The sequence below is a fragment of the Takifugu rubripes genome, chromosome 19 (genome assembly GCF_901000725.2).
Source record: "Takifugu rubripes chromosome 19, fTakRub1.2, whole genome shotgun sequence".
Lineage (NCBI taxonomy): Eukaryota > Metazoa > Chordata > Actinopteri > Tetraodontiformes > Tetraodontidae > Takifugu > Takifugu rubripes.
The window spans coordinates 2,683,836-2,698,041 of NC_042303.1; the positions used below are offsets into that span (position 1 = coordinate 2,683,836).

General features: G+C 42.7%; 2 protein-coding genes across 6 annotated transcripts in view; one reads left to right on the top strand and one right to left on the bottom strand.

Moving 5' to 3' along the window:
• The window catches only part of lactbl1b (lactamase, beta-like 1b), a 34,091-nt gene extending 27,795 nt beyond the window's left edge, over positions 1 to 6,296 (bottom strand). For both annotated transcript variants that reach the window (XM_029826601.1, XM_029826600.1), the window contains exon 1: positions 5,947 to 6,296. In XM_029826601.1, the coding sequence (XP_029682461.1) occupies positions 5,947 to 6,080 (134 nt within the window). In that variant the 5' untranslated portion in view covers positions 6,081 to 6,296. The remainder of the gene's footprint in view (positions 1 to 5,946) is intronic.
• A 119-nt stretch (positions 6,297 to 6,415) lies between these two features.
• The window catches only part of ephb2b (eph receptor B2b), a 78,988-nt gene continuing 71,197 nt past the window's right edge, over positions 6,416 to 14,206 (top strand). For all 4 annotated transcript variants that reach the window (XM_029826595.1, XM_029826598.1, XM_029826596.1 and 1 more), the window contains exon 1: positions 6,416 to 6,590. In XM_029826595.1, coding sequence (XP_029682455.1) covers positions 6,536 to 6,590 — 55 coding nt within the window. In that variant the 5' untranslated portion in view covers positions 6,416 to 6,535. The remainder of the gene's footprint in view (positions 6,591 to 14,206) is intronic.

A 14,206-nucleotide genomic window follows, 5' to 3' on the forward strand; every position in this document is an offset into this window, starting at 1 on the left:
TGCAAAAAAAAGCAAATGGATGGCAATGAATTTAAAGTATAGGATGATATTTCTCAGAATTGATGTGCCCTTTACCTTAACTAGCCTTCCCTGGCTTGCTGTTGAGAAACTCTCTGAGCCCGATGACGCCACCACCACGCTTCAAGAGCGCTCTTCTGTCCGAGCTGCTTGGAGCATCCGTGTGTCTCTTGCGGTGGAGTTGTAGCAGATATTTTCATGGAGCCAAGACCAGACCTCTCACACACGGGTGGTTTTGTTCTATGTATGAGGTCATTCGCTTGACTTTGGGGGAATTGTACACCATATAATTTTAATGAATTTAAATGAGTCTGTGTAAAATCTAATGTGTAAATTATATCAATCATGTGTAAAAATCCACAAAACACCAAGGAGAGGTTGATACTTTTTACAGACGTTATACACCTGTAGGCTGACGACACCATTGTTTATCCGTCTAATTCCTCCTTGTCTAGTTTTGATTTTTAAAAACAAGGTTCAGACGTGGTCCTGTTGGAGGCCCTCAGCTCAAACATGTGGGAAGCTTCAAGCGTCACGGGATCTGCTGTGACAGTAAACTCTCATTTGAACCTCACATAAAGAAAATGTTATTATGTTATATATGTCGTACTTCTTTTCTTTACCATAAAAAAATATGCTTCACTTTACATTCTGCACAACATCTCCGAGTTAAGATGACAGTACTACTGATTCCGGTCGCACACACACACACACACACACGCACACACACACACACACACGCGCGCGCTGCTCCCTGTATTCCCACCTCTACTACCCTTTATTCCATCCTTACACATAAACTCTGCTTTCAGAACCATCTAAAGCCATGTCTCTATATTCTTAATATTCATAGCATAAACTGCCTCCTGCGCTGGCGTTGCTTCGTCGATCGCCTCCTACCGAAAGCCCGAAGCCTTCAGTTGCTCCTGTTTCAGTGTTCACCGCTTAAAGCCAAGCTTATTCCTCTTACCCGCCTCAATAGCTGGAGTTGCAAATACTACTGGCTTTAGGTTGTGTAGGTTCTTTATGTCCTCAATCAGTCGGCCTAATCTAAGTACCTAAAAACATCTGCAATGCTGGTTGGAAATGCACAATTGAGAAAAATAAACCACAAACCACTGGGCTAAACAGCCTTAAAGGACATTTCCAGACAAACTTCACATGAATTTCACCATTCCTCCGAGGCTCTTTGAGGGACATGCAAGTGGCTGTGTGAGAGGAAGCAGCAGCTGAAAAGAAGCTAGCATGAGGCCGGGCTAATATTCTCTGGGGAAAGAATCAGGGTATTTACCAAGAGAAAGGCACTAAAAATACCTTGTATTTTATTATTTGTGCTGGGACCATCCCTACAAACTTCCACAATGTTATTGTTCATTTCTGCCTGCTGCCAACTCTTCAGCATCTCAACAGCTGCTGGTCGTCTCATCACAAGTCGTCTTTCCCGAAAGCGCCAGGCGCAGCTTCTCACTGTCGCCGCCAGTAAGGAAATCAGATAACTTCTCTCTCTGATCTCCTTCCTGCTGAAATGAGTCTCAATAAACCTACTACAATGCTGCGTCTGTCTGTCCAGTTTTTTCTCATGAGGCTCTCCGGACTGGGATGGCCGTCACTGGGATGGCAGCACGGGAAGACGAGCTTCTTTCACGCTGTCTTCTGGTTGCATGTGAAAGGAAGGTTCACTCGGTACTGCTGCAGATACAGGCTCATGACACCCTCTCCACAGCAGAAATGATCCACCATGCCGGGCAGGGCGACGCGGGCGGTTCTGAGTTCAGAGGGCTTAATCAACAACACCGCATCAGACTCAGGAAGCCAGCCGAGCTGGGTGATGATGAAAGGGTCTGTCCGTACCAACGAAAGTCCAGGGAGACAGGCGAACATAGAGGAATCCTCTTAGTCCCTGTACCCTGTTGTGCACCTCCATCTGTTGCTCTCTGATCATTGACGCTGATAGAGGAAACATCAGTTCACTCTTGATATTCAAAACGGACTTGTTAGGTGGGCAAACGTAGCTGTTGGTTTTCAAATGCAAACGGATGCACTTAAATTCTGCCGTACATGTTGTGACAAGTACGTTCTTTCGTTTAGGAAAAATGGGGGGAGAATAATTCAGTGCTAAACGCCTCATGTTACATGTTGAAACACACAATAATGCTCGTCGCCGCCCTCAAAATAAATGTTTTATTTTTCTGCGGAAATAATTTCTGAATTAGTTTGTGAAAGCTGCCTAGTCTCGTTTCTTTTCGAAATTATTGTTCCCGATGGCAACTGGATCCGTTCCATTTTCAAAATGCTTCCGATAGCGGCAGTGATTCCTACATTAAAAACATGTTAATATGGTAAAAAAACAGACACACCGTCTGGCTAAATTAACAGTTTATGTACTGCAACTATAGTTACGTTTAAACGGAAATTTTCTTTTGCCGTTTTATTTTACCTGGCATCTCAGACCTGAGATAAAACAAAATCTCTAGAGAAACATGAAAATAAAAACGTGCTTTTGCTTAGAAGAAGTTTAACACAGTATGTCACACAGCCGGTGAGAAGCGGTGGCTGATTTAGGACGCGTCCTACGCATTAGCGAACAGCTTGAAGATGCTGCTAGCATCCGTATAAATAAAGAAAAAAAAGAGAGCCGTGACGGCTGGCTGCCGTTTTGTCCGGTTCATAAGAACTGCAAGGTCAATCTCACTCTTTAACACAGCACTTTAGATTTATTTTGCTGATCAAAAAGTGCTGTGTGCATGCTTCACATTAGCTGTTTAAGGAATTAGCGTAGCCCGCAATTATTGAGCCAAGATAATGATTGCATGTCTCTGCGCTGCTCTTCAGCGTTTGCACATAGCCTTTAAACACGCATGAGTAAACCAGATCCTCTGTATTTGCACGCTCACTCTGCAGAAATGTAAATTAAATTCTGACAAGGCTCTTTTAGTCCACCTTTACTGGGCAAACTTGTGGGCTTGAATTCTCTTACTGCAGTCTGAATCTAAGACGCTGAGTGGGCGGTTAGAAGGCCGGAGGAGGACAAGACCAATTGCTTCACTGTTGTCTTTTTAAAAGCTGAAAATAATCCAGTGTCCTCTGCAGTGGGAATTTTTATGCAGAAAAATTTAAATGTGTTTGTTTTTGAGGGTAAATTGGGCTCGTACTGATGTGAGTTCTTTATATTTCCTTGGAGAGCCGGCCGGGTTAATCCATGTGCCAAAGGTCTCGTTAGATTAGACGGGTCTGTGGCTCTGTCTCAGCTAAAGGTCAGGGGTCACATAGCAACTTTTAAAAGGAGTGGGCCATTTTATTTCCTCCTTCTTTACCAGGCTGCCGATGCCGACAGGCTGCAAGACTCCACCGTGAGCCCTCAAAAACCCCGGGACGACGTGGATTCGATCCATTTCTGATTGTCTTAAATTCACCTTAAATATTTTAAAGGCTGATAAGTTGCGCAAATGCCTTGTCACACACATCTGTAATGTTAACCGATGCTGGCAAATAATAAAAACACAACTATTAATGTACTCATCCTTATATGAAGGGATGGCTGTGGTTACACTCTTTAAAAATTCAGCACTTGACTTGAGTGAGACAGAAAATGACACATTTACGTATGTGTTCCATCAACATCAATCCTATACATTTAGCTGCGTTTACATTTGCCATCAATAAATGATGTGAAGGCAGCCGCTGGGGCACATTTTGTTCATGTTCTGTTAGCTGAGTGAATAAACTATCAACACGTAAATAAAAATGAATACGCCGCTGCTCGACTCCAACCACCTCACTCAGAGGTTGATGGGGATTATTTGGGTGGAATGAAAGGTTCAATTCAAAGAATTTACACGATTCACGTGTCTTTTTGGGGACTAAATGGGACCCTTAAATTGGAAAAAATTAATGAAAGCAATTAAATATTTGGTGCTGTGCAGGTGACCTTCAGATAAACATATTTCTCTCCCGACCAGCGTGTTTCATGGCACATCCAGAGGAGTTCAGCATGTATCCTCTAGGAGGCAGTGTTGGCACAACGACACAACCCGGCAGCTGCTTTTCTTTTATTCTTAAAAATCTGCTAGAAAAACTGGGTTAATGTTCCTCTAAAGTGGTGGGTGGGTTAGGTCTTATACACTTAAATAATAAGCATGTATAACATAGCCAACTGAATGTAATTCGATCAATCGTTGTTATTCAGTAGTAATAATACTGACAAAGTGTTAGATTTATTGTGTGTGTTGGCTAAGACTATTTTGTATGGTAAAATGGTGGCTTTTGGAGTTTTGATTTTAATCTTTTCACGAGAAAGATGTCTGCTTCAATAATAATAAAACCCAGTTATTACGACTGATTTAATTACTTTAATAGGGAAAAATGGCTGCCTGAATAATTTGATATATATTCATATAAGGATGAGTACATTTGATATATATGAATATATCAAATGATTATATATCATTATAGCAGAGAATTCTATAGCATAGAAACGTTGTTTCATCTTGATAAGACGAGAAGACTCGCCTTACTCGGGCTGTCCCACTCAGTCCACACATTTTAAGAAGCCACATTTTAAGAAGCGCTGGGGAACATTTTGGCGGCCCACGGCGTGCCAGTAGCACTGTCGGCATGGGAGACGTTATAAAAAAGCTGCTTGCAGATCCGTCCGTTTTATCACCGAGTCACCTGAACGTGATCTGAAGCTGGCCAGTCAAGTGACCTGGAATCAGTACTTATTGGTTATTGATAATCCAGCCTGGTCCATCTGGCTCTACGCTCAGGATGGAGCCAGAGTCCAGCCGTGTTCATCCTTCACCAGTACTGTCAGAAGCAGCACAGCAACACCACAAGTCCAACAACCAGTTCAGGTTGTCTGTGGTGGTGGTGATGCCTGCCCCACCCCCATCCCCACCACCACACTTCATATCTTCCCCAACATAACTCATCATGAGTACAAAGATAACTTGAGCGCCTGCTTCTTCAGCTGTTAGTATAAAGCGAGTTCATTGTGAGGGGTTTTAGGGCCAGTTGACAAGTTTTAGTCCATTATTTGTTTACAGCACTTCGTTTGGACGCGGGATAATGTTGCACCTTGGAGGAAAATCAATAAAAATGATTCAATTAAAAATGTACCTTTTACCTTTATCACCTTAACTAGCAACTACCTGCTCAGTCATATCCTGTCTGAAAAATGTTGGCCAGATATGAGAACAGTCTGAGTTTGGTAGGACTTTAGCAATAAGCAATATATGGCATTGTTCTAAAGCTCTATTTTCATATAATATCCCCAAGTAAAAACTATTATTATTATTATTCGTATTATTATTGATGCTGTCATTTTTGTAATTAATGGTAGTAATAATAATAATAGTAGTAGTAGTCGTAGTAATAATAATAATAGTAATAATAATAATATTTTTTTATTTTTAATGAACAATAATAAAGTGTTGGGTACGGCCATGTACTATTAAATAAACCCATTTCATTAATAATTAGAAATACACCAATTTCAATATTATTAATATCACATACACTGCTAAACCTTTACTCTTTGTATTTTCTGTTTTAATAACTTGGGGTTTTGAAAAGACCCGACGATAAAAGACCCTAAAAGTTATCCCTATTATTTTTGAATTATTTTTGTAAGTTGCTATTTTTTTTAGCAGAATTGGAGCTGCTCGTTTGAGTTGAACTAAATTAATTTTTTTTAAAACCTACCTACTGATTGAGTTTTACAGAATTCCCCCGTTATTTCCCTCCAAACGTACTGGCCATTCCAGGCTGGTGCAAACCCATCGAAGCCTTCTCCAGTCATAAAGGGTCTAAAACTGGTAGCTGACCTACTGTACATGTTCTACCTGAAACCATCGCAGAAGCTCGGAAGAGAAACCAAGCGCAGCCGTGTGAAATGAGAGGAATTAGATGGAGAATAGTGGGACTTACTTTCCTCTCCCGCGGCCATCACCTGTTACACCTTCAGGAGAGTTGTGGCAGCAGAAACACCTGGAAATCAATTTGCAGGTTTGCAGGTTGAAGAGAAAACGGACGTTTCTCCACCTTTTACAAAAGATCCACATGGTCGCAAAACCCCTTAATTATCGTTAAATCCAGCAGGATGGACGGTCTTGATGATTGACAGCGCGATCAACTCAAGAGTCCCGGGAGGGGACACGGCTCCTCTGAACGATCCACTTCATCAACCACTCGGACAGTAAGGAGCTCCAATCGGAACCAACACTCACAATAACACCCACAACGGTACAGTTTCTATACCTAGTAATGCTGAGCGGCTCCGGGCGTCGCTAAAGGACCGACTTGTGACGCTGTGCTCCGCGGTGCGCCCCTCTGTCTGTCCCCGTTTGGTTTCGCCCAAACTTGGTTCACATTTGAGTTGGTTTTCTCTGCTCTGATCCGGGATCGGTCTGCTGGACTTGGAGGACCGCCTGTCCCCCCTCTCTCTCCCTCTCTGTCTCGGCTGTCAATGGCTTTCAGGACGTATCTTATTTGAATGTCGGGACAGTATAAGTGACCAATGATGGATATTCTATGGATATTATGGACCATACCGGCCGTAATAGCTGTTGAAGGTAAGCGAATGCTCTGGTAATGAGCTCCTGCCGACCCTGACTTACGGACAAAAAGAGGGTCTCATTCGAATAACCATTAATTAGGGGGGGGGATTGGCTCTTGCTGCCTGCAAGTGCGACACAAGCCGGGGTTGATGGTCCTTCCAGGTGGCTGCGGATAGGTTCGGTTCTGATGGTGCCTCCACCAAAACCCGGTCCCGCATCCGCGCAGGTAAACGCGCACTGGACAATCCCAGTGCTACAAAAGCCCGGGCAGCTGCGCACGGTTCCAGCACGTTATTGTGGCATCCTTACGGAGGTGTGACGGCTGCTGCCCTTCAGTCCGCGGCGTGAGGGGGGGGGGGGGGGGGGGGGGGGGGGGGGGGCGTCGTCGGGACGGACGCCTGCAGCATTTGCTGCATGTCCGACAATAACGTGTGTCATGTTCTCGCACGCACTGGGTCTGCAAAACACAATGGGAAAGCAAAAGTCATGGATCAGAAGTACCGGTACTTTTAGGAGCCGGGTAATGTTTGTTCTGTGATTAATGAAACTCACTTTAGAGAAGAGAATTCCTGACCCAAGAGTTGGACAAGAGATTTTTGGCACTGTGAAAAATCCAGCGACTTACATTTCTGACTTGTGCTGTAACAAATTTGCCTTTTCCAGCTCGCAAACCTCATAATTACAGGTGCACATAGGAAAGTATCGGAAATTTCAGGCACCAGCTGATAAAATAACAACGAGCCCAAAGACAGGGAATCTGTGCATTTACATCACGGCCTGCTGTCACCATACAGACGCGGCAAAGGTCAGGGGGCCTGTCGGGTCACGCGCACGCCGGCACACACTCCACTAATATTATACTATAATATATTATATTGGGATTTCTGCTGTTTAAAGTTCTCACAAAAAACCTCCTTTAGAACTTTATAAAGAGTTACTGTCTGGATTAATCTTTGCATTAATATGTTAAATTTCGCATCGTGACGCTTTGAGTTTATTTTGGTTCGATCCACAGAAATGGCTGAATTAAATACGGTCTTTAAGGGGATCTAAAACATTTTTTAAAAAGTGCCAAAATACATTTCTCCTATTTCCGTTCGTCATAAAAGCAAATATTTGTTAATATTTACAATGCCATTTTACACACACACACACACACACACACTCACACATACGTTTACGCTTACATATAAATATAAAGCATGTTTGTTGTTTTTCTGCAGTGCATTTAATTAATTTTTTTATTTTGATCTTTTTAGTTGTATTTTAGAACAAGGGAATAAGGACGAGAAGATGTTAATCATTCAAACAATGGAACATTTCATTCTTACAATTTTTTCCCTTGATTTTATTTAATTTTTTTTGTGTAGCATTCAAATCCCTCCAGATAAAAAAAAGAATTGTACGTAAGGAGTTCGGCGGGGTTCAAATAGTGACTTCACAAAGTTGAATTTGTCTCGATCAATTTGATTTGTCTCTCATTGATACGTAACGCGGATGTTTACGTGCCGATATATCGGATGCTGGTTGTTCCTGTGGCGTTTCACTTCACCGTAGACGTGGACTAGCCGTGTTGCTAACCAAGCGCAGCCCCCTCTTCCGTTTCACTCTGAATCACCCTAGTTGACTGTCCAATGAAGTTGCGAGGATAGCCTACGTATGAGAAATAACGGGTTGAAAAAGAGGTCACCGCAGCATTATTCTAAAAAAAAAGAGAAGAAGACCAACTCATCCCCTAGAACCCTCTAGTGGATCTCTGCGAAAGGGATTTTTTTCTTTGTTGTTTTCATTTGATCAATTGTGAAATCTTTTCTTCTTCTTCATCATCATCATAAGAAACTGTCGGGAAAACTGGGTCATTGTGCGATGGGTTGGCTTTACTGGGAAAATTAAATTTAAATCATACCATCGATTTGAGGTGCACGTCACCAGACCAACAGGGTCAAAGCTTATGCTTAATCTAAATAATCACTAACTCTAGCCGGGGGCCATTTGCTGATGTCCCAAGTATCCATAAAATAAATAGAGACAAGTAATGCCATGCTTTTAAACGCTAATTTAAAACGTCTCCAGCATCTCATCGTCTATCGCACTAGCTCTTTATTAATCACCATCTTGTGTCGTTACAAATGGTGTTTTTTTAATTGAGTTATTTATTCTGTGGCAGTGGCAAAGCTTCAGTTTAGTGGAGGGGGGGGGCAGGCCGTTTTTCACAGTTAATGGAGGTAGGACTGCCAGAGTAATTAGTTAAGCTATGTCAAACTTGTCTATGAAAACACACCGGAGATTTATTCCATAATGAGTTTATCCCATTCCTTGTCATCAATACCCAGTTTACAGCCACTCTAACAATGGTACTTGCCTAATTCTGTTGAGTGGAAATTCTCTGATTCATCCCCAGCCGTAAAATCGCAGCTGCTTATGTTGTTTGTCCGTGATGAAATTTATTAGGCCCATTATTGGGCCTTTCCGATTGCCCCCCACTTCCACTCCCTCCTTTGTGGGGCCATTATAGTTTGTACTGTGCAAACAAAGCAGATGTCTTCTGGGAGGACTGGTTTTGATACAATAGCGGGCTGAATCCAGGCATGTAGTGCGCTCGCAGTTGTTGGGGTTCAGCATGACGATCCCTCACTTTAACAGAACATTTTCTTTTGAAGGAAGTATACAACAGAGGATGGTGAAGTTGGGTAATGAGATCACAGTATGGAGCCTTTGAAAAATGTCTTGCAGATTACAATTGCGTAGGGGTTGGGTCGCTTTAGCCCTGTTGGCTGCTGAAGCCCTCAGTTAAAAGTTGGCAACCACAAAGGGCATCGGAGCCTATTTATTTATTTTCCTTTCACTTCAGTAAGGAAATTGCTCATATCTGCATGCCACACAACTTTTCACTCATGATTTCTGGCATCACGCATGGCAGCTTGGTGGAAAATCCCGCCAGGTTTGGTTAAAGATGCAAATTGAGGCGACGTTTTAACCAGAATTGTTCTATAAGGGGCGTAACATGGGAAGCATTTTGTTGTGTGGAACCGTAAGAAAAGACAAAAATAGGGCGGCTGCGAAATGGGATTAGATAAAGGTAAAACGAGAGGTTGTATACAATCCAGTATTTTCTCAGTCTGCCCAATGAGCAGATGCAGGGAGCGGCCGTGCACACCAACCGCCACAGTAGGCTTTCACAAAGAATCTGTCTCTATTCAGTCCTTAATCCATGCAGCCGAGGGTGCAGGCATTGTCACTTTGCATGCAAAATTTCAATTAGTGCTGGTACCAGTTGTTTCCGTTAAAGAGGGGCTGGCTCACATTTCAGAGATGGCTACCTTTACGTGGGAGTTAGCCACCAGTTGCTTTTGCTTAACAATATTTATAAGTAATTATTAAATCACTTGTCTGTCGCGTGGCGTAGCAGTTAAGCCTTGGGTTACAGCAGCTACACAACGGCGTGTCAAACAGCACAGGCGCATTAATCGCGCGCACGTTTGTTTAAAACGGTAAATTAAAACATCCTTTTTTTTAAACCAACTGACAACTTTATTACAGTGTGATTTATTATTAGGAAAGGTTGTTACGTTAGGCATCCGAAGATGGCGCCGTTTACAAACGTCCACTGTTTTACCAACCGAAGTTGTACAACAAAGAGCTTTTGCTGCTCGGATTCTCCTGTGGGTCACCGTTTTTGTTACTGCCTGCTTTAGTTGTCTGGGAAGGAGCAACTTTAATCGAGGACAAACATTGGTCCCTGGTCCTGGTCCTGGTTGGAGGACTCGCCGCCCTTTCGTTTCCTTTTGCTTGGAGCTTTATAAATAATAAAAATAGCTAACATTGGGGTTGGGGGGGGGGGGTTGAAAAAGAACCACCGGAGTCAAAATTTTCAGCTGTTTATCATCTTTTCACATTTAAGAACAGAGATCCAAAAATCCTGGAAATGGAAAATGGCAAAGAGCACTCTTGAGAAGACCGGAGTCATTTACAGAGGTGCATTTTAATGGTTGATACGCTGGCAGGGCGCTGGGTTGATGTCCCTCCTCGACGCTGTCAAAGTCCCGTCTGCTTTGTCTGCCCTGAAGGACAAAGCTCTGTTTAAAGCAGAGATAGTCCTGTTGCCGGTTTCTGGACCTCCTGGGTGTGCTTGGACGATGGCGTTAATGTTACTGCGGCCTCGGCTTTGCCACGCTCAGAACCCGGCTTGGTGCCCTCACACACACACACACACACACACTCACACACACACACTGGTCCATGAACACAGAAAGAAAAGGTGGAGCCATGGAGGAAGAGGTGTCAGAGCGGACGGTGGCTCTCAGCCTTTTAGGGTTAGTTTAATTGAATACTAATGAGGTGGAACCTGTTAGTGGTATTTGATGCTATGAGGAAACGTAACATAAGTCAACAGTTTTTTCTCCTCATTTTTTCCCAAGGCAACTTCTTTTGCAACAGCAACTCAGAAAAGTGAGCTGGAAGTAAGTGGAAAGGTTTAATATGCGACAGGCCAAGTCCAAATTTCCCATTTGTTTCCAGTTGTATCATGAGATTTCAGATGGGATGTACAATGTTCAACAGCGTTCTATGACATGCACAGCTTTATAATCAATATCTAAAAATTACTAATTTCGATAATTAAAAAAATTATTGTGGATTTTTTTTATTGTTTCCATATCGCCGTGTGGCCTGGTCCATGAAAGCATTATAACAGTGTTATAATCTAGTATTTTTAGTTTCAACCATTTATTACAGTTTATTGTAATTCATATTCCTGTTTTGTAAAAGCTTAATAAGATCTCATTGAAAAAAAAATTCTTTACCTCTATGTAACCTTTCTAATGTATCAATCAAAAAAATAGATCAAGGATGTTCAAGTAGCCTGCTGTCTTAATTAGCACATGCTAATTGCAACGCACAATCTCCCAGTCATATTTATTAGGACGCCCAGATTCATCCGAAGCCTTTGGGAATATAAATCATTTGAGGACAGTAAAATAGGAATTGCTCATCGCAGAAAATGTGTGCACAATGAAAATTGCAACCAGGGGCCTCATTTGGAATCTGAGTTCTTTGTGTGTTCTTAATTTGTGAGAAAGCCCACTCATCGTTTCAAAACGGTGTGTCTAATACTTTGTCGTAGTAAATCACCAGCTTTTTTTTTGCTCCAGGCTGCAAAATTACTGAATGTCAGCATCAAAATGATCAGCGAATTAATTTTAAAAACCCGGAGCGACGCGTCGGGAGGAGCCTCACCTCCTTCATAGGAATGTTGAGTCGTACGAGTTCATGTCCCGCGCTCACAATAAGAGCTGCGTCATTCCCTTCACACTCCCCACAGGTGCTGTGACATGGCTTAAGTGTGCCCGTGGACCACGAGCGCGGTGGATTAGCGTCTGCCTCTCAATGAGCAGAGACAAAGCCGAACTGATTATCTTGTCATCTGCATCACAAAGGGAAACTCTTTGTACCTGAGCCACTCCCCTGCTGCACAGCACATCTACCAGCAACACTGTTAGCAACATCTACCGCTACCTTTCCTCCTCCAATCACGGTCCGTGCCGCTCTCCCTCTGACCAGGATCCCCTCCCCCTTCCCCCTCAGTTGACATGAGCTTGACATGGCGTTGTACGGATTGTATATTCTCTGTGGCCAGCTACACAACGGCAGTAGCATCTCTTTTCCCATCTGAGGGTTATGGAGTGTTTTCCAGCTGTCAACGTGCACGCACATGAGGGAAAGACCCTCAGTCTGCTGCTGTCAGAGCTTTACATATCTGCAGTGTTACTCGGACAGAAAGAGCTTTACAGCTAAACTGGTGCTAGCAAGCAGACGTTCCTTATCTGATTGCTGTTCCGTGCAAGCAGACGGACTCCACCACCGTGTCACGGGTGACAGATACGCTGCTGACACAGGCTGCTCAGGCAGCAACAGCAGAAGGTCCAGTTCAGGTTTGGCAGTTTTGTCCCACCTCGGTCAGATGAAGCTTTTAAAGTATCAAAAGGCATTTAGGATTAGATTCCATAGATGAATCAGGGGTTGATTCTTATTTATTTAGTTATTTTTAGAGCATGCAGTGTGACAGAAAGGCAAAGCATGACTTTTGTACGTCCTAAAGAGTTACTAACCGCATCAGCTCAGACAATTGGGAATTAACATAAACCAATTAAGATATTTAGCCTTTGGCTGTGATTTTCCAGATTAGGTTTTATACACGAATGTGTTAGAAATGATACACTGACAGAGACACAGTCTCGTAAACCATCGGGAATCAGATATCGGACGTTGACATACCTGCCTGAAATAGGTAAACAAAGTGAGAATGCAGAAAACAAGCTTTCAGAATGTGGGCCGGGGTGACGCCAAGGTCAGTGGACCTTCCCAGACCTCCGTGTGCTTGAGCTGCGTCTTTGGTGTGTAAATGTGCATGAATGATTATGTGCCCAAATTCTGATTAGTTATTTCTCTATCATCGAGTGAATGAGAGTTTAAAAGGGTTAATGCAGAGATCCATCTAGAAGCGGTGAGGTTTTGACTATTGAAGCCTTAAAAGAATATCAAACCACTAATAATATGTCCAGGGGTGTTATAGAAACACACCTCTATCAATGCGCAGCACTTATTTTAAAACTAATGCAACTCTAGTTTGATGCTAGGCTAGGCTACTATCTATAGCTTCTGGCTAATACATTTTCTGAACGTTGCCAATTCGACATTACGCACTTTTAACCTATAGAGTGCAATCACTTTAATTAACTGTAGCCGTTTCAAAACATAAGAAGATGATTAAAAATAGACTGGCAAATTCACATCCATGTAAACGAATCCAGCCATAAATAATCAGCATCTTTGCCACATTTTCAGAGGTTGTGCTTGATATTTCCTCCAGTTAGCAATTCTTTGGCTCCAACATAAAATACTGTCTCTAAAATTCTTTGCGGTCAATAAAACCACAGTACAGTAATTAGAGGAGGCGGCATTCAAAGAGCAGGACGCTTCTTTCTCTGTGCTCTTTTGGGCAGAAAAGCACGATGGAGCCTTTGGTTGGGCACCTTGAAAAATCTATACGAGACCTCTGGAGACCCGCTGTGGTTGTGGAATCAATAGATACCCAACCAAGGCCACTCGGTGAGATCGTTTTATACATATGATAAGGTTAACCACAGATTATTAATATACACGCTTCTTCACTCGTCAATAATGTAGACATCCGTGTCAACAAAACCACCAACTGTAGCTTCAATATTTTATGTTTGGGCTACTAAATGTGTCTTTATTTGAAGGGGGGGGATCAAAATGTACTGATTTAGTTTCCCTTTGTTGTAATTAATTACTCAGTTTTCTTTAGACTCGAGTTTTGGGAATTTCACACCACCAAAACCACCAATTTCTGACGAAATCATCTCAACAATTTGGAAGCTGCAGCTAAACAGCGTCTTTTCCGTTAGCCACATGACGCGAACATCCACATTGATTTGACCTGCACAGATCAGGGGTCTCAAAATGAACGGAACAACGCGCAAACGTTATAAATCTTCCCTTTTATCCTCCCAGCTTTACTGGGCAGTGAACCAATAACCTTTACATTTTAATGCGTTCATACACTGCACAACGACAGGAAGGGGGCACACTAGACTCAACCACATTTGAAC